The sequence below is a fragment of the Sebastes fasciatus genome, chromosome 5 (assembly GCF_043250625.1).
Source record: "Sebastes fasciatus isolate fSebFas1 chromosome 5, fSebFas1.pri, whole genome shotgun sequence".
NCBI lineage: Eukaryota > Metazoa > Chordata > Actinopteri > Perciformes > Sebastidae > Sebastes > Sebastes fasciatus.
Window position 1 is genome coordinate 15,020,296 of NC_133799.1, and position 20,740 is coordinate 15,041,035.

The 20,740-nt window shown below is 35.8% G+C and overlaps 1 protein-coding gene across 3 annotated transcripts in view; it reads left to right on the forward strand.

The window, feature by feature from the left end:
• The first annotated feature begins 1,495 nt into the window (after window positions 1-1,495).
• usp13 (ubiquitin specific peptidase 13) overlaps window positions 1,496-20,740 on the forward strand; it is a 42,532-nt gene continuing 23,287 nt past the window's right edge. The window contains exons 1-10 of one of the 3 annotated variants that reach the window (XM_074635243.1): window positions 1,496-1,903; window positions 5,367-5,492; window positions 9,331-9,391; window positions 13,296-13,417; window positions 14,905-15,047; window positions 15,283-15,467; window positions 15,896-15,993; window positions 16,101-16,291; window positions 17,493-17,564; window positions 19,882-19,987. In XM_074635243.1, the coding sequence (XP_074491344.1) occupies window positions 1,793-1,903; window positions 5,367-5,492; window positions 9,331-9,391; window positions 13,296-13,417; window positions 14,905-15,047; window positions 15,283-15,467; window positions 15,896-15,993; window positions 16,101-16,291; window positions 17,493-17,564; window positions 19,882-19,987 (1,215 nt within the window). In that variant the 5' untranslated portion in view covers window positions 1,496-1,792. The remainder of the gene's footprint in view (window positions 1,904-5,366; window positions 5,493-9,330; window positions 9,392-13,295; window positions 13,418-14,904; window positions 15,048-15,282; window positions 15,468-15,895; window positions 15,994-16,100; window positions 16,292-17,492; window positions 17,565-19,881; window positions 19,988-20,740) is intronic. The other 2 variants (XM_074635244.1, XM_074635245.1) reach the window with 2 other exon arrangements.

Consider the following 20,740-nt stretch of genomic DNA (forward strand, 5'->3'; position numbering starts at 1 on the left):
AATAAGGGAATTAAAACAAAGACAAATAAATAAAGGACTTTATCAATAAATAAATGTCATTAAATGTAGCAAAAATAATATTAAAAATGAATATTGAAAATCAAACAAGAGTAAATAAATAAGGAAATTAATACAAAGATAAATATATGATTGAAGAAATACATGTCATTAAATGTAGCAAAAATTATAGAAAAAAAATAATATTGCAAATTAAACAAGAGTAAATAGATAAGGGAATTAATACAAAGATAAATAAATAAATGACTCAATAAATAAATAAATAGTTTTATCATTAATTGTGGCAAAGCTAATACTAAAAAAGAAAAAAATATATATTGAAAATCAAACGGAAGAGTAAATAGATAAGGGAATTAATACAAAGATAAATAAATAAATTACTCAATAAATAAATAGTTTTATCATTAAATGTAGCAAAGCTAATACTTAAAAAGAAAATGAATATTGAAAATCAAACGAAACAGTAAATAGATAAGGAAATTAATACAAAGATAAATAACTCAGTAAATAAATAAATGTCATTAAATGTAACAAAAAATAATAAAAATGACAAAAATGAAAATTGAAAAAAAACAAAGATGATTATTAATTAATATGAATGCAAATGTTAATACAAATATAAATAAATAAAGAAGCAAATTAAAACATAAATATCAATTTATGTCACATTTTATCAATTATTTAATGGCTACATTTATTTTGAATATTATTTTTGCTGCATTTAATGACATTTATTTATCGAGTCATTTATTTATTTATTATATATGTATTTATTTATTTAATAATTGTCATTAAATGTAGCAAAAATAATTTTAAAAATGAATATTGAAAATTAAACGGAAGAGTAAATAAATAAGTGAATCAATACAAAGATAAATAAATAAATGACTCAATAAATAAATAAACAGTTTTGTAATTAAATGTAGCAAAGCCAATACTAAAAAAGAAAAAAATATATATTGAAAATCAAATTGGAAGAGTACATATATAAGGGAATTAATACAAAGATAAATAATTAAATGTCATTAAATGTAACAAAAAATAATAAAAATGAAAAAATTAATATTGAAAAAAAACCCTGAAGATTATTTATTAATATTAATACAATATAAATAAATAAAGAAGCAATTAATGGCTACATTTATTTTTAATATTATTTTTGCTGCATTTAATGACATTTATTTATTTATCGAGTCATTTATTTATTTATTATGTATTTATTAATTTACTAACTTATTTATTTATGTATTTATTCTTTTAGTTTTTATTTTGGCAGGTTCCTTCCTCCATAGTAGGATGCTACAATCAGCAGCTATTAAAACTCAAAGTGCACCTCTCATATTGATGTTTTAGCTGGATCCTGGAGGTGGAGACATGCTGTAGTAGTAGAGGGTGTAGTGTGTGTGGGTGGCTTTATGAATCATCCTCAGAGAGGTGGGAGTGGGAGTGGCCCTGCTGCTGGTGAAACATCCACCATGCACAAAGCGCGTCACCACAGTCAACAATGTAATTTCTGCGCAGGTCTTCAACGCTTTCTGCAAGAAAAACACCCCAAAAAACAATATTAGCCGTCATGCTATATTAGCTCTGCAGCCAGCACAGCCTCCTCCAACTGTGTGTCATTTTATTTTTATGTTGTTCATCGTCACATCCCCCTAGCAGCCTGGCTGGAGGAATGCTGCTTTATAAATAGCATCCTCTCCTCTGGTCTCGTCTGACAGCGCTGCTCCGGAGGCTCCAGCAGCACTGAGCAGCGAGAAGCAGGAATGCGAAGATGGCTGCAGACCTCGGAGAGCTGCTGGTCCCTTACATGCCCACCATCAGAGTGCCCAGGACCGGGGACAGGGTCTTCAAGAGCGAGTGCGCCTTCTCCTTCGACTCTCCAGTAAGTGTCCACCTCACACACACAGAGAGACAGACAGAGACACACAGAGACACATGGTCTGATGTGGCTTCAACAACACACGTGAATGTGCTGTGATGTGTCTCCATGGACACCTTCCATCCTGAACTTGAGAGGAAATAAATAATTAAATGTTGTTTACATCTCAGGAGAGAGAGAGAGAGAGAGAGAGAGAGAGAGAGAGAGAGAGAGAGGGATGGAGGGGTTTCCCCCCTTTGTGCATGGAGAGAGGTAGAAGGTGCAGGTTCAGGCCACATTACAGCTTAAATACAGCAGCTAACACACCTGTCTTCTTCAGCTGGGAATTAATTAATTAATAAAAAAAAAGAGCCGTAGCATCTCTGTCAGGTTGTAGCTGAGAGTTTACAGCCAGCTTTATGGTGTTTTTTGTTATTTATAATGGTCTAAAAATGGGCTTGAAAGTGTGTCAGCTGGAAGTTTGTAATATCAATACAATATTTCTATCATTATATGTGAATTTATAGGTATTTTTAAGGTGTTTTTGTACAATATTTTAATACATATTGTATTTAGTACAATATTTCTGTCATTATTTGCTCAAATTTACACGGTAATTGTCTAAAAATGGACTTGAAGTGTGTCAGCTGGAAGTTTGTAATATTAATACGATATTTCTATCATTACATGTTCACAACAGTGAATTTATAGGGATTTTTATGTTGTTTTTGTACAATATTTTACTACAAGAATTCTGTCGTTATTTCTCAAAACAGTGAATTTATAGAGATTATTATGTTTTTTTTGTAATTTACAAGGCAATTGTCTAAAAATGGACTTGAAGTATGTCAGCTGGAAGCTTGTAATATTTTTATAGTGTTTTGTACAATATTTTAATACAATATTGTATTTAGTACAATCTTTCTGTCATTATTTGCTCAAAACAGTGAATTTATAGAGATTTTTATGGAGTTTTTGTAATTTACACAGTAATTGTCTAAACATGGACTTGAAGTGTGTCAGCTGGAAATGTTTAACATCAATACAATATTTCTATCATATATTCACATCAGTGAATTTATAGGGATTTTTTATGGTGTTTTTGTAATATATAATGGTCAAAAAATGGGCTTAAGTGGTGTTTAGTTAGAAGTTTTTTAATATTAATACAATATTTCTATCAATATATGCTCACGTCAGTGAATTTATAGGGATTCTATGGTGCTTTTGTAATTTATAATCTGTCTAAAAATGGACTTGAAGAATTTATAGTGATTTTTTAAATCTTAAATGTGCGGTTTAGCCTTAATTTATGGACATTCACTACTGTGCTCAATAGTGAGTCACCATGACTAATCAAAAATTCATGCTATCAATGGTAGTATTGTAATACTCGTAAATTGACTTAAAGTAAAGTAAAGTATGTTTTTATACTCCTTTATAGTAGTAGTACAGTATGTTTTATGTTATTGTGTCACTCGAGATTTCATAGAAAACCTCATGACCCATATTGTGATGCATGTTTTCATTTATTTTGTCATTTCCTATATCTTCTGTAGTTAAGGCAATAGCGATAGGGTGTCAAAATAACAATATTGTGATTTAACTATATATTTTTTAACACTTTTAAATGTGTGAATCTACAGATTGGATGCAGAGTTCAGTCTTTCCTGTACTTGTAAAGACTTGAGACGTACAGAAAGTCAGAGTTGTTGGCTCCTATAACACGTTCTACATACAACATATAAAAACCTACTTTCTCGACTGAAACCGTTTTTAACGGTGACTCAGCTGTCTGGAGTTCATCATGTTGGCCCGAGGACTGGTTTATTTTTGTCCTCTCACTGTTGAAGCTCATATGTCACTCTGGGCCACTTAAAGGTTTATCACAGCGGTTCATAAGGCCCACACTGTTCGCAGATATAGGTTAGTTTGGAGAGGTATATCCTTCATGTCTCTGACAATCCACGTGTGAATATGCAGGAGGTTGTTTGTTTATTTAAATTTAAGCCCCCTGAAGGAGGTCCTACTGTATGAACCCTGCATTTTAAAACAACTTCACTGTGAGCCGTTGGTCACATGCACACAAGATGATCATACCGTTGTGTCCTGTAACGAGTTTCAGATACAGTAAGATGTGACACGTGGGGCACTCAGCAGCAGTTTTATGAGGTGACTGTGTTTTTAAACCTGAAGGTCTTCAGTGCCTCAAAAGCAAAGAGGTACTACTCTGTCATTGAAATACATTTTTACGTAGCTTTGTGCGACAGGATGCACATATTCACATATCAAATTGCTTATATGGAACAAAATATCAGAGATGAATCCTATTTTTTGAGACATTCTTTGGCTAAAAATAATATCTGTAAGGTGACTTTGATTCTATTGCTTTTCAGTTAAAAACAGACTTTTCAGCAGCAGGCATTTTCTACATTAAAGAGTTTTTTTTATTTTTCTGTACAAAAGTGCTGGAACAGATTTTTGGCTGTTTGACAAAATGCTAGAAAAAACTGTTTGAGCAAGAAAGCCTTTTTGAAAATGTGCTTGCAGAATCATTGACGCATCTCTCTTACTGGCATTTCCGCTGTGCATGTTGTGTTACATTTGTGTGACTAGTACCAGGTAATGTGTCCAAAGTGCAGTGCATCACAATGAAAATGTAGCTTTGATGTTGAATAGTTTTTGTCACGAAAATCAGTCGCTTTTACTGAAATGATTATTCTCATTCTATTTTCACTGAAATACTTTTAATAAATCTAAAATACTGCCTTTCCTCTGTGTTCGAACAGATGAGGCATTATAAGAAGTAGAGCTACGTATTGGTAAAAATCTGGCGATATGATACATATAATGATACAGGGGTTACGATTCAATATAAAGCAAGGCTGTATATTGTGATTTTTTAAAATCAAATTTTAGGAAAGCTGTCATAACATAAAGAACACAACCATATGCATCAAATCTGAGTTAAAAAACGTTACCTTTTTATGCAATCAGAACAGTGGGATCTGCATTTTCATTTATCACAGTTCCTGTAACATCCAACATCATAGCACTACTTTGAGAGGACACATACACTGAGAGGGTGCATCTCTTTGACAATGAAATAAAGTTTTGAGTTAGAGTTCATCTTTGCATGTAAACTATATACACTAACTTTTTTATATAAAACTATATAAAAATCGAAACAGTGTTTTTGAGAATCGATACAGTATCGCAAAACATAATATCGCGATACTCGATATTTTTGTACACCCCTAATAAGAAGGAATATTTGTATGAGGATATATATAATACACTGTAAGTACTATGTAGTACAAAACTGCCTCTCAGCTACTTTGAAATTAGGAAATATAATGACCAATTCTAAGACCTAGAATACAGTAGAGTAGAAAAGAGTTTTTTGTCTTTTGTTTTCAATGTGTTAAATGTGCTATTGTGTTGATGCTGCTGTTCATTCAGTGTTACTGTTTGTTTTGGTCTGCAGGAGTCGGAGGGAGGCCTGTATGTGTGCATGAACACATTCCTGGGCTTCGGACGAGAACATGTGGAGAGGCATTATCGCAAAACAGGACAGAGCGTTTACATGCACCTCAAACGACATGTCAAAGAGGTGAGTTTTACACCGGCCCAGTGTTTTGTACTGATTTAGTAGTAAGAATGAAAATAATAATCTTGGTTTTACATAGTGCTTTTATAAATCAAATGTCCAAAGGGCTTTGCAATCAATAAAACAATAATACACAAAATCACAATTTAGACACATTAATACGTTAGATATTAATCAAGAAAAGAACAGAAAGGTCAAATACAACCACGATAAAGTGACACATGAACGCAAATGTAAAACTTTGTTTCCTCGACCAAAGAAATTCTTAGTTGACTAACACTCTTACGATTTTATCGACTAAACGATTAGTTGATTTAATCGACAGATCTGTGATTCATCACAAAGAATCACACAAAAGCACCACTTTAAATCTTGTGTTTACCAGAGATGTGCTCATAAGTTTCTTTGAAATAAATCATTCAGCATGAAGAAAAGCATAAAAAATGACTCAGACCAAAACGACCGATTAGTCGACTAATTGACTACGAGGAGGCAGCCCTAGATTCAGACATATCTCATTTTCATTCAAATTATTTATAAGATGAACTAATTTAGTATATAAAAACTGATTTCATTTATATTTGACAGAGTTATGCACAAATTATTAACACACTTTGAGAATCAACATGTGGAAATGTAGCATGGTGGAATTGAAAAACGAGTAGTAGTATGTACAAGTAGTAGTAGTATATGCAAGACCGCTCCGCGTCAGGCTGCGGCATCGCCCTGTAGGGGTTTATTTCACAACAATGACCCGCTAGCTGTACATTATCCTGCTTATTACACGGCTACTTACTTAAGAAATCAATAATTTGTCACAAAAACGCTGTGATTGACCAATCAGAATCCAGTATTCATCAAGCTGTGTAATAATGAATGATAATATAGTAAAACCCTGTTTTTCATATAAAAATATGAAATATGTCTTCTTCATAAAAAGTTATAATTGTTGACAAATACTGTTAAAAATATCCTTATAGCTGCTGAGAACTATATTATAGTGTATTATGAACCATTTATTAAATGTTTGCGTATAAATGCTAAATGGGGGGACTTAAAGTAAAGTGTTACCAATTCTCCATTGAAAGAAGTACTTGTGTATTGTACCACTATGTTACATGTATTTCAGTTAGTAGATCGTGTCTTTAACGCTGTCAGGGTTACAGCCTAAATTGTGGTGACTGATGCTGCAGAAGTAAGCAGCAGTACTGAAAGGTGCTTCGGATAAAAAGGTACACTGAGTCACGATTGCTGAATCATGATACCGTTATTTTGAACATCAGTGATTGAATTACACAGTGTGACCTGCATATTTTCGGAGATGCTTGGTCATCGACATTTAATGAAAGAAAGATGAAAATATTGTTGACTGACCTTCAGACGGAGGCCTGTCTGGGTGTTCCTAACACTTGATATGTTTTAAGCTCTGTATCCATCTGTACTCCCCAAATCACATCTATAACCTTTCACACTGCTCTGTTTCTAGCGATATTTATATTTATTTTACGGTTCCCTCGTTTCCTTATAATATCCTATGAAGTTTCCCAGAAAGGACCTGGTAATTTGAGACTAATTATGTGAAAATTAGAGACAGTTTTCAATCGGTACTCTTCCAATTAGGGCTGGGCAATATGACGATATACTGTATATATAGCCAAAACAATATATATTATTTTTATGGCAGTATATGCTAGGCCTATATTTATTTATTTTTCCTCTATAATCTCACTTAAAACTGTTATGTTAATTTTGTTCTCATGTTCTTAAAATGAGAAAATACTCATACTTTTCATTTGAGAAGTATTTAATTCACACAGGAGTATACAATGAGGTTATTTTATATTGAATATTTATTTATTGAATTTCCAGAAAATATGCTATATAGTGATATCTATCGTTATCAAGAAATTACCTATATAGTGATTGAAGATCGCCCAGCCCTACTTCCAATAAATGAATTACAATTAATTTCTGATGAAAACCTAGAGAGCATTGACCGAGAGGGTCAGGTGAAACATGCAAAAATATTAAATTTGTTTACCGGCAAGAATACATTTCAATATATAGAGAGAATAAATACTTGATAATGATAAAAGAACAATGAATGAATATTTAATTGAGTTTAAATTGAACGTTTATTTTAAGGTAATTCTTATTTTTCCTATAATTTGTATAAATTGACACAGTGCTTTCCAAGAAACTTCCACAGGAATATATCAAAAAAACATTTTTAAATTACATACCCATAAAATAAAGTTCTACCGCTAAATTAAAGTTACTGAATTTGAAATAACAGCATTATACTGAATGCAACACAAGATTATAACAGAATCTGTTTATATTAGTTAGGAGTGTCGCGATATACCGGTATTGGCGATAGCCGTGATATTTAAAAATGAAATATTGATATCATGTTAATATCACACATGATAATATCATAATCCAGTGCCACTTAAATAATTTTATATATAAAGTTATATGATTACAGACTCTCCCACCACCTCCATAAACTTGTATTTTGAGTGTAATTAATTTGCCAAAAAAGAGTTAAAACACACAATAAACAAAGTTAAAGATGAAATTGACTGATAACATTATTATTATTATTATTATTATTATTATTATTATTATTATTATTATAATAATAATAATAATAATAATAGTAGTAATAATACTACTACTAATAATAACATTTCCATAAATATCATGATAATATTGTTATCATGAATTCTTTTGGCCACGATAATCATGTAGGGAAATATTGTGACAACCCTAATATTAGTTCCCATGGTGGACAAAGTAACAGGGACATCTTAAAATATAACGCAATCCAAAACCAAAACCCTGCAACAAATATTTAAAAAAAAATATTAGATTTTTGTTGAGACTGAGCCAACTTTATGGTAACTTTTGAAGGTGGTGTTGCATTGGATTGCATTATATTGTAAGGCTTTCTTTGTGGAAAAAGAAAAAGTCACCCATGAACCCAATCAAGTCCGTCTTTTAAAAAGTTGCTGGTGAACAACAAAAGCTGCTGCCGTGTTTTCTCGCTGGCTCTAATTGCCCTCAGATAAGCTCTGCTTTGTAAAGAGCTGCTATTTCCATGCCTGGATCTGGCCTCAAACAGCTGCTCACATTCTGCAGGCTCCTGTGTCTGCTGTTTCTTTTTTTCCCATGAGTCCACTTGGTCTCGAGTGTGTCAGCATTCTCTGTCTTTCTGTCTGTCTGCCACCGTCAGCTCCTCCTCCTCCTCCTCTTCCTCCCTGCTGAGTGAACGGGAAACAGTCACCACAACCTGATGGGATTAATAGGAAACCAGTTGGTGGCTCTGGGTTGTTTTGCTGCCAGACAGTCATTTGGCAGAATCACAGTTTTTAAGTGGATTCACTGACAAAGTGTTTTTTTTGTTTGTTGATTGATCCATGTGTCAGGAATGAAAATGTCGTTGTCTGTTAAATATTGATGATTTTATTTGAGTTTTCTACCACTCTGGACAGTATGAAGTGGAGATAAAAATGATGACGGACAGGCCCAGACACATGTCGTTTGACATAATGTAAATGGTATCTGTCCAAGCCTAGAAATCAAACTGTGCAACTGAAGCAGTTTCATTTATCATTCTTTAATTTTGACCGTGCCGTGGAAGGGGTTTTCCCCTCTCCTTGTAACCCGACCTGGCAACTAGAACATCCAGCATCTATTTCTAACAAAATGACAACCATCTGGACCTTCTGACACAGCAGAGCATAAAAAGCGTTTTCATAAAAGGTGTTAAAAGATGCTTTTAATGTGACAAGGCTTCTTTGATCCAGTTTAATGTCTTCCTTCCTGTTTCCCACAGAAAACCACAGGAGCTGCAGGAGGCGCCATCCCCAGACGAAGAAATGGAAAAGTGTTTCTAGGTAAGTTAGAGGCAGCGGTGGAAGGAGTACTCAGATCCTAAAGGACCAGTTTGTAGGGTTTAGGGGGATTTATTGGCAGAAATGGAATATAGTGTTCATATAACTGTTTTCTTTAGTGTATAATCACCTGAAACTAAGAATCGTTAGCTATAATGAGCCATTTACATCTACATATTGAGCAGTTTGTCTTCCACAGAGTCCACCATGTTTCTACAGTAGCACAGAACCATAGACTGTATATAAGAAGTGGATGTAGTCACCGTGATGTCACCCATTGTTTTGTGGTCTACGGTTTTGAAGCCTCGAGTTTGGCATTTTGGCATCTTGGTTTTTTGTACCCAGTAGTGACACAAGTGGGTGGAGCTAAATACAACCGAATGCTGAATAAGATATTTTTAGGCAACTAGAATGTTATAATTAACTTTCACGAACTGAAAACACACTGTGAAAGGGTTAAAGTTGTAAGACGAAAACACAGACAACGCCGTGGTAGTGACCTGTCAATCACAAGGTAGCCACGCCCTAAAGCACACCCTGCTTTATGGTCTATTTAACTCTAAATGGGACCATACTTTACTAAATGAACATCATGCTGTATTGAAGAAGACTTGAAACTAGCGATGGAGACCATAAACTCATGTTTACAATGTTTACTGAGGTAATAAATCAAGTGAGAAGTAGGGTCATTTTCTTCTTTTTGCAACCAGAGGAGTCGTCCCCTGCTGGCTATTAGAAAGAATGCAAGTTTAAGGTGTTTGCGCATTGGCTTCACTTTTTAGACCTCGGAGGTTGCCGCCTGCCCAGAACGGACAAACCAAACACTGGCTCTAGAGAGGGCCTTTTGAGTTTTTACGTTACCTGTGAAGGCCACCGTAGGGTTAGGGTACCTCTGTGACTAATGTATTATTATTTATTACAAGGCTTTGTTGAACACTGGATTCTGATCGGTCAATCACGGCATTCTACGGTCTGTTATTTCTTTATAGCAGACTGTTGTTATGTATAACAGACCGTTGCTATGTACGCAGTTCTGATGTCGGACTCTGGAGGACCATTTTGTGTCAAATTATTGATTTCTTAAGCAAGTAGCTGTGTAATAAGCGGGATAATGTACAGCGCGCCTGTCATTGTTGTGAAATAAACCCCTTCATAGCAATGCAAGACTTTGCGTTGGGGTCCACATCGCCCCATCAGGGGTTATTTCACAACATATGACCGGCTCGCTGTACTATTATCCCTTACATATGACATTATTAGACTACATAAAAATGTTATCAATAAGACCTTTAATATTAAAGTAAATGTGATTTGTGTGGTTTAAGAGAAGCCCCTCCATTACGAGCTGGTGTTATTGTTTGTTACACTGTGGTGACCCACCAGCTGCCCCTCCAGCCGGCCTTTACCCAAAGCGTCAGATATTCTCCTTCTCCTCCTCCTGTGCTCCAAATATAGCCCATTTATTTGTATATGCAGTTGGTAACTGTTCTAAATCAAAGCCTGGTGTACTCCTCCTCGGCGTGGGGAGGGGTCGGGCGGGCGGTCGTCGGCCTCTCAGCTGCCGCCGCCTGTCAACCTCCCTGACACACTTCCACTGCAGCGATGACGCTGCTCTGAACCAGGTGTCTCTCACCCCCCCTGCCCTCCGTCACTGCTGGCCTGGTGGGGGAGGAATTCCTTCCACTCACCCTCAATGTAATGATGTTTTATCAACGTCCACAGCTTAATAGACTTTACTATCTAGCGCCTCTCGACGATGCTGTACATTAGGTCAACCCTCTAGCCAACATGTGACTCGGTCTTTGATAGGAATTTGTTTTGACCCTCCCTAAGGGCCGATTCTTTCCGTTGTCAATTTTGGATCTTTGATATGACAGCGGGCATGTATGTATCCACCGTCATCTCCATACCAGTCCAGTGATCTAATCCAGCTGGTAACGTCAGACGTGAAGCCAGCCGGCACAATAACAATGTCAGTTGTCAGGGATAACCTATGATCCTGTTTCTCATGAGTCATTACACGACTTTAGGCCGGAGAGGAGAACGAACAACTCTGTTAGGAAAGTGATTTAAGAGGAGAGGCTCTCTCTAGATTTCCCTTCAAAACGTTTGATATCATTTAGATTAAAAAAATGAAATGATTAGTTGATCAACAGAAAATGTCTTTCATTGTGAGGATTCATCGCCTCTCTTTGTCTTACTTGATAGGAAACTAGGGCTGTCACAATGTTCACTACACGATAAAGAATTCATGTTAGTGATATTATCGTGTTATCTTTATAACATTTTAAATAATAAGAATGCTATCAGTCCAATTCACCTTTACTTTGTTTAGTGTGCATTTTGTCTCTTTTTTTGGTAAATGAATTGCACTCAAAATACAAATATAGGGAGGTGAAGAGAGAGTCTGTAACCATAACTGTTTAAATGAAATAATTTAGGAAGCGCTGGATTATTTACACAACATCATCATAAATGTATAATAACATGATATCAATATTTCATTTTTAAAATATCACCATTATCATCAATACCAGTATATCACGGCACCCCCTAGCTAAAACTATAAATTATTTTCATTATCGATTCATTGATTCATCGTTTGGTTTAAAAACAATGGTCAGAAAATGATTTATTATTTTTATTATTCTAGGATGCCTAACAACATCTGGCAAAGGGACTGCCGATGAAAACTAGCCTCTTGGCTAACTCGGGTACATTTAAATTTGTTTCAGTGTTGATTAATTGTCCCCTTTTTCAAATAAAAATTGAATTTAATTAAATTAAAGCATAAGTTTATAGCCCAGGATGATGTCTTCAAATGCTTTGTTTTGGATACAAACAGCTCAAAAACCAAAGATATAAAACAGAAAAAGCAGAAAACTAGCGATGAAAACGATGAATCAATTTTCAAAATAGTTGCAGGTTAATTTTCTTTCGATCGACCAATCGATTGATTGAATAATTATTTTAGCTCCATAGTAACTGAATATCTTTAGGTTTTGGACTGTTGGTCTTAGGGCTGCAACTAACGATTATTTTCATTGTCAATTAATCTGTCGATTATTTTCTCGATTAATTGATTAGTTGTTTGGTCTATAAAATATCAGAAAATGGTGAAAATCATCAGTGTTTCCAGTGTCAGTGTTTCCCAAAGATGACCTCCTCAAATGTCTTGTTTTGTCCACAACTCAAATATATTCAGTTTACTGTCATACAGGAGTAAAGAAACCAGAAAATATTCACATTTAAGAAGCTGGAATCAGAGAATTTTGACTTTTTTTTCTTAAAAATTTACTCAAACTGATTATTTGATTATCAAAATAGTTGTTGATTAATTTAATAGATGATAACTAATCGATTAATCATTGCAGCTCTAGTTGGTCGGACAAAATAAGATATCCTCTTGGGCTTGTGTGATGGACATTTTCCTTGTTTTCTGACATTTTATAGACCAAATGATTAGTGGATAAAATACCAAGCAGATTAATCAATAAGCAAAATAATGAGTTAGTTGCAGCCCTAATTTTGATCATTTGGTCTCATTATGTAATCAATACTGAAATGAGGGTGCCATAGCTGCACAGACAAATGTCAGAGATCCTCAGTAACTCTATAAATTGCTGGTGATAAGAGTGTGTGATAAATGTCTAAATATAACTCTACGTGAATTGTGTCTGAGCAAAAGAGTCATCGGCATCGTATGAAGTCATCCTGTCACCGCTGTAAAAAAAGATGGTGGGTTTCTTGTTCAAGGATTCATCTGTTTTGTACTCACCGCACCTCTTAGACTATTATGGTATTGGCTAAAGGAATGAAGCAAGAACATAGAAAACACACTCAAGAAGAAAACATAAAAATATACATAACAATAAAGTGACGTCAGTGTTTACTTCCTCCCCTGTAGATTTAGAGCTAAACCGTGATTTTAACGGAGAGGACTATGAATACGAAGACGAGGTCAAGCTCGTCATTTTTCCAGACCACTTCGAGATCCCCTTACCAAATATTGAGGAGCTTCCCGCTCTGGTCAGTGAGTCAGTGCTGCACGGCCTCCTGTGTGTTTCCATGCATGTGGATGTGGATGAGGAAGGGTGCGCTCAGTGGTTCCCCTGGCACTGAACAGACAGGTTGCAGCCACAAAGCTTGAATCCAATATTTTGTTTAAGTTTAAGCGGGAAAGTAAGAATATAATATTTGAGGTGGAAGCTCAGTTTCCCCCTGAGCTTCACCTAACCTCTAGTAGCTGTTAGCTTACCCAAAGGCTTTCATTTTGGATGTGTTTTGGTGGAAGATTTTAGTGTAAAGTGTTTCATAGGCTACTCTTTGATTCTGGGGAACCACCGTATGCACATACTGTAGATATATTTTGTTTTTTTGGTTCCTTTCTTGCATGGAGTCCAGAAGAGACATTTTACTCCTGTTTCCTTTTTTTGTTTTGTTTTTAGAGCAGTGAATGAGGCTTGGTTTTGGCATGTCCTTAAGTTCTCAAATGATTTTATGTACGTATCATTTAATGTTGTGAAAGCACAAATTGTGATGTTGAGCACAGTTTTTTTTACTACCCTTCTTGTTTTGCATGGTTTGTTTCTGCACTACACCTGTCTTCCTATGCTGGATCAATCGCTTCATGTGGCACAGCTTCACAATGTCTTACATAGATCTTGCATGTCCTGAATGACTATTGTCCTTTCTATTTACTGTGATGACTTACATACCTACAGTAGATGACGGTCGGCACGTCACCAGTTTGGAGAAGCAGACAGGAGTTACCGCACGGAAGCAAAGCAATGTACTGCCGTGGACGGGGCCGGCAGAAAAACTTATTTTAGCTCCTAAAAGAAAGGCTCACCTAAAAAAATCAATATCAGTTTAAGTTTACGCTATATTTAGAATATTTTCACCGCATTACCTTGCCGTCAGACAGCCCTTTCCAACAGGGAACTGAAGCCGTTGTATCCCTCTATGCTTTTCGCCAAAACCACCAGACTCCGTTGAAAAAACTTGTAATTCTACCTCGCAGAACACAGGGTCGGTTAGTTTGTTTGTGCTATTGGTGAATCTGAACTAACCAAAGTCAGACAATAAAACAAACTAGCCAATCGAGGCAGCGGTAGACCAGTAATACTTGTATTCTCTGAGGTAAAATTACTGTTTTTTTTCAATGGAGATATTTATTTTTTTAGGTGAGCCTTTTTTTTAAGTTGCAAAAATTCCTTCGTTGCTGGCCCTGTCCAAAGCAATACATTGCTTTGCTTCCATGCGGTAATCCTGTCTGTTTCTCCAAACTGGGGGCATACCGACCGTCATCTACTGTAGGTAATACACTGACTATGGATAAGTACCTCACACAACCCCACTTCAAAACACCTGAGCTATCCCTTTAATCCCTTAAATTTTTAAGGGGTTAAAGGGATTTTTCTTTTAAGAAGAAGGTTGATATATTTTCAACGTGACCTGAATCACACCCACTTCCAGACGTTCATTCTGTCTCTGCCGTTTCCTGTGGCGTTCAGGTGACCATCGCCTGTGACGCGGTGCTCAATGCACCATCAGCTTACAAAAAGCAGGAGCCTGAATCCTGGGAGGAGGAGATCCAGGTGTCCCGACATGCCAGGAGCCTCAGACAGCTGGATAACGGGGTCAGGATCCCACCCAGGTAGGAAAGGCACCAAGACACACTGATACACCACTGTACCATTTATACAGTGGGCCGCAAATTTCTGGGTAGACAGCAAGGAGTGCATTTGTCTCTTGCTGTTTGCCTTGTTTATCCACTCAAATGTAAATCTGATCATGTCTTTACCTGCTTGTGAGTAAAAATGCAGTGAGTTTTTGCATGATTAAAAACAACAACACAACAGTAACAAGAGTCTCTGTTTCTTTGCTATCAGCCGCTGGAAGTGTCAGAAGTGCGAGATGAGAGAAAACCTGTGGCTGAACCTGACAGATGGAACAGTGCTCTGTGGGAAGTGGTTCTTTGATGGGAGCGGGGGCAACGGCCACGCTCTGGACCACTACAAAGAGACCAAATACCCCCTGGCTGTCAAAATGGACACCATCACCCCAGACGGAGCAGGTCGGAGTAACGTCACATGGTTATCTAAACTGCAGAATCCGAGTTATTACATATAAATTGTTTTAGTTTTACTAACACAATGAAACTTCTGGGAAAGTTTCCTATAATGTCACACCAGAAAACACAGTACAATATCTCATAATGTATAATACTGTATTTAAAAGGCATGATTTGAGGATGATATACACTGATTTACCAGGTTAGGAGGTACACCTGTACAATCTAATGCAATCCAGCGCTGCAACAAATTCTTGTATCTTACAAGAATCATTTTCAGTTTGTATTGACACTTTGTCAGAGATTTAATTAGTTAGATTTCGGAGCACGTTGTGGTGGATTTGCTGACCAGAAATTTGTTAAACTTTTTCTATAAAGTCAGATTAAACATCGGGCCCATCATAGTGATTTAACTGATGCGTTGGTTTCAGATGTCTACTCATTTGAGGAGGAGGAAGCTGTGCTGGACCCCCATATGTCAGAACATTTGTCACACTTTGGAATAGACATGCTACAGATGCAGAAAAAGGTAAGTTGTCTAAGCTGTGAAGAAACAAAACCAAAATGTGAGGCTTCCACGGTGAAGGTTTCACTCTCTCTCTCTCTCTCTCTCTCTCTCTCTCTCTCTCCCTGCAGACAGAGAACGGTCACCACACAGACAATAACTCTCGGCCGCGGGTCAGTGAATGGGAGGTGATCCAGGAGTCGGGCATGAAGCTGAAAGCGGTGTTTGGTTCTGGTTACACGGGCGTCAAAAACCTGGGCAACAGCTGCTACCTCGGCACAGTGATACAGGTCCTCTTCAGCATCCCAGACTTCCAGAGGATGTGAGTACACTTAAAGGAAGACACAGTATTATTTTTGTACAATATGTTATCATTTATAATTTTTTTTTTTACATTATTCATCTATAACTCATAGCACAAAAAGGCAAGTGAGGTTCGTCAAAGTGAGAGGCCTCCCCAGGGAGGCTCCTAACAGTTTCAGCGGAGGCTCAATGAATGGAAGTGAAGCAATATTATTAGTTTTTAAAAGGAGGTCACATAGAATAGCCTAATGTGTGTGATTCGGTTAATGAGATAGTTCAGAAATGCAGTATTTAGGGGGAATTTTACAGTTTTTCCTACAGTCAGAACATACATAATCGTGACATCGTAACATCGTAGCATAATCATGACCCCACAGGCATCCAGGAATTGAGTGAAACAAAGCAAGAAAACTAACAGGGGGTGAGCTGGTGCCTTTTTCCAAGCTTTGTCTGAGGGGAGGCCCACAGTCACAGACTTTGGAAACCTCTGTAATAGGCCAAATTATTTGTGGCCAAATAGCATATGCACTGGTTAAAATAACTACAATTTTCTTTTACAAAAAATACCAATCATTAACAAACGGCATCAGAGGCATCGGAGAGAGAAACTGCAGTCGCAATTTGAAACTAATTTCTATGGACGTAAAGGACTTCCTAATACCTGCCTTTGTAATAGTTTTTGCAATGTTGATTTAGTTACTTCAAGGTTAAAGTAAATAATTTCTTATTCTGTCAACTCGCTCGCTTGTAATCATTGTTTTGTTTTTTTGTGATAACATTTTATTGGTTTTAAAGATATTGCATTGGAAATTATTAACACAAAAAATAACTTATTTAAAACAAAACATTAATTGGAGAAAATATATAAATACAATTTTACTAATGATGATGATAATAAATCCCCCCCCTAATAAAAATTATAAATTAATAAATTAAAATAAATTAAAAATAAATTAAAAATAAAATAATGGTCACTTGTAATTATTGATGGCAATCTATTATTTTTAGTTTGTTGATTGAGTAGCTCTCTCTCAGATTAATACTTCTTTTGACGCAAATTGAGGAATTTAGATAACTACTATGGCCACCAGCAGAAGGTGTTCGTGTCTTCTCAGTGCCACCATGTGTGTGTTTTCAATGGTCTCGTGTCTGTGTGACGTCCCATGTGCTCCGTCTGAGGTGAGCGTCTGACATCGTCTGACATGTATTTCGATCTTTAGGTATGTGGGTAATCTTCAGAGGATATTTGACTATTCACCCCTTGACCCCAGCCTGGACTTCGCCACGCAAATGTAAGTGACTCCAGTGTTACATAATGCTAGTATAAAAGTGAAGGTGATTACAACTGCTGCTGTTTCTGTGGTTTTATTAGCAGTAACTAACTTCATATGTGTATCTCTGTTATTAAATGCTTGTAATAAATATATAATGACTCTATGAATATAATACAGTTTTATAGGGGGAGGGCCAAGTCTTGTCTATGAATCTTAGATAAGCTAATAAATAATACATATTCCTTGTCATATAAGCCGGTGTGTTGCAAGAGGTCAGACAGGTGCTGCGGTCTTGATGAAAGGCCAGGCGGGAGATACATATCAATATATGTGAAACAACAAATGTATCATATACGGAGGCACAGTTCCAGATAAACATGTTTATACTCGTCCCTGTTTGTATTTGATAGCCTGTCAGCACAAATCGGGTGATTCAGAGGAGAGGATTGATTAAATATGACACCTCTATTTACAGTACTGAAGGTAGAGCGTTAAATAAATCTTCATGGGCAGGTAGGATTACCCTAACTAAATGAATATATTACCCTGTATCCTGTTTACTTAATACAGATGATACAACTGTGCATAAACAAGTACAGAAAGAGATGATTTCCAGATACATATGAAAGGGGAAACCACCAGACTTAGACTAATAATAGTACTCTGATGTAAAGTCAATGCTCAGCCTGCACTAGCAATTATTTGTTGCTATAATTTTGCAAATTATGTTTTTTTCACAGTGATCTGATGATTATTTGGAAAACAATACTTGTTTTAATTGGTGCTGCACCGTATTTACTCTTACTGTTGTTTAGTTTAGTCACTGTCTTTGATGAAAGTGCTTTTAAAGTTTTTGTACACTCACCCTGCTGTGAGCTACAGAGTCATTTTACATTATATTATTATTATTATATTATTATATATTTATATTATTATTATTATATATTTATAAACAGGATTAGGGACTATTTGAACACTGAACGTACATGTCCTGCTAATTCATGTTTGATTTGCTGTTTATTTCAAATCTGTTACTTGCTTCTTTTATGTGAAATTTCTTATGTTTGTTTTTTTTTTTTTTTTTTTTACTTTTTGCTGGTTTGTTATTAAATATGTCATTTGTGCTTTTATGTGAAACTTTTATGCTGCCATCTTGGCCAGGACTCTCTCGGAAAAGAGATTTAAAATCTCAGTGGGACTATTCTGGAAAAATACAGGTTAAATATGATTTTAAAAAAAAAATCTTATTTATTGTATTTATTTTTTTTGTTTTATACATTTTGGTGTATGTTGTGCATAAAATGCCTATCTTGGCCATAATCTAAGTGAGGCTTTCCTGGTTAGATAGAGATTAAATAAGAGTAAAAATAAAATTAAACATTTATTAACAGGGATGTCTTGAAATAACATAAATGAAAGGCATGTACTTTAATTATATTTAATGTAAATCATATACATTGAAAATACATTTAATAGATGTACAGTATATTATACGTCTATTTGTCTGTAGACGTTAAATTTAGATTAAGGTTATTCAAGGTTGAAAAGTGAAAGTTTAGTAGACGTCTAGTATTAGCCTAGCTGTTGTTTCAATCTGTGAATCTGTGTATATGACAGATTTAAAAAGTTACTGTAAACGCAGGGGTATGCAGTGTTTATGTTAAATATTTACAGGTTTTTATTTATTTTTAAAATATGTTATGTTTTTAAAATATGCTCTAAAACCAGGCTATAAGTAGCCAATAAATCCTGTGGTCTATATCAGGGCTAAAGCATAGGGGCGATGTTGAAAAGACGTCTATTTCTCAGTGGGTAGACTCCCGTGTTTATAGGTATAGTTTCAGCCTCGGGAGGATATTACAGCTAAAATCAACTCAATGCTCTGATGCACTTCTTGAGATATATTTTGCTTTCATACTTCTTAATGTGTTTAAACCAACATAAGACTTCTATGAATGTTAATATGAACTTTTGAGGAAAGTGATACTGATGAAACTGATTGTCCTGAAATGGGTTGAGTGACTGCCCCTAACAGTTAATGTGTGGTATGTTGAATTATAAATACTTTTTAGTCTGTAGTCTGAAGAAGGAACAAATTTATGTTATAAATAAAATATACTGTTCACAAATAAATTATAGATACCAAGTCTGCGAATCAGAGGGATTTCATAAAAGACGGAGAATAGAAAAGTGATATATTCCTGAAAGGCTTGTTACTCTCTAATGAGTAAAGACACGTGTGCTCTCAGGGTGTGTAATCCAAGAAATCCCCCAAACTAAACTAAAAGACTGACTGTATGTTGTGATGTTTACGCCTTTTGTTTTTGTCCGGCAGGGCTAAACTGGGACACGGACTGCTCTCAGGCCAGTTCTCCAAACCACCCATGAAATCTGAGCTCATTGAACAGGTGATGAAAGAAGAATACAAGGTATTAAACTGGGTATGTCCAGCTCCCAAACTGGGTCCATAACCGACAGAAGCATGTTGATACTGAGTGGTAGCAGAGTGAGTCTTTTTCATTTAATGTCCAAAACTGTTAGGGTTGTCAGAGACAGTTTCAGCTTGTCAGTTTGATGTTTTCCCAATTTAAACATGGAACAACTTTTCATAACGCAGTATATCTGTGTTATTAATACACCTGAGCTTTTGAATGTTGAAAATGTTGATTGAAACAAAAAGGAAGATGTGATTTTTAGTTATATTGTCAAGATTTCTTGTGCTCTGACCTTTTTTCCTTTAGTCTGAAAATATCTGTTGGCTGCGGGCCCAAACGTGCAAATTGTTTACGAACAGCTCCAGGCACAGCTCTAATATTGTGTTTTGCTTTTAATTCCACTGCTTAATTTAGAGACACATATTAGCTGAGGTTAATGATTGTCTCGTGCTTCCTGCAATCTCTCCAAGTCCTTGTTTAATTGATTTATTTTGGTGTTTCTTTGTGTGTTTTGCTTTACTAATGTAAATGCAAATGCTATGAAATCATCGCCTTTTCAACCACATAGTATACGGCTGCCAGGAAACTAGCAGAGGAAAAGCCATTAAAGCATAATGGGGCCCAGGACTTGGTCTGTAAGCCGCGGGCTTGTTTTAAGCCCACCAGGCACAGTAATTGATAGGGCAGAGCGGTGATCCTGCACTTCCTACACATGTGACGGTGGGGTCAGGTTTGGATACGTATTGACAGCTGGGAAGG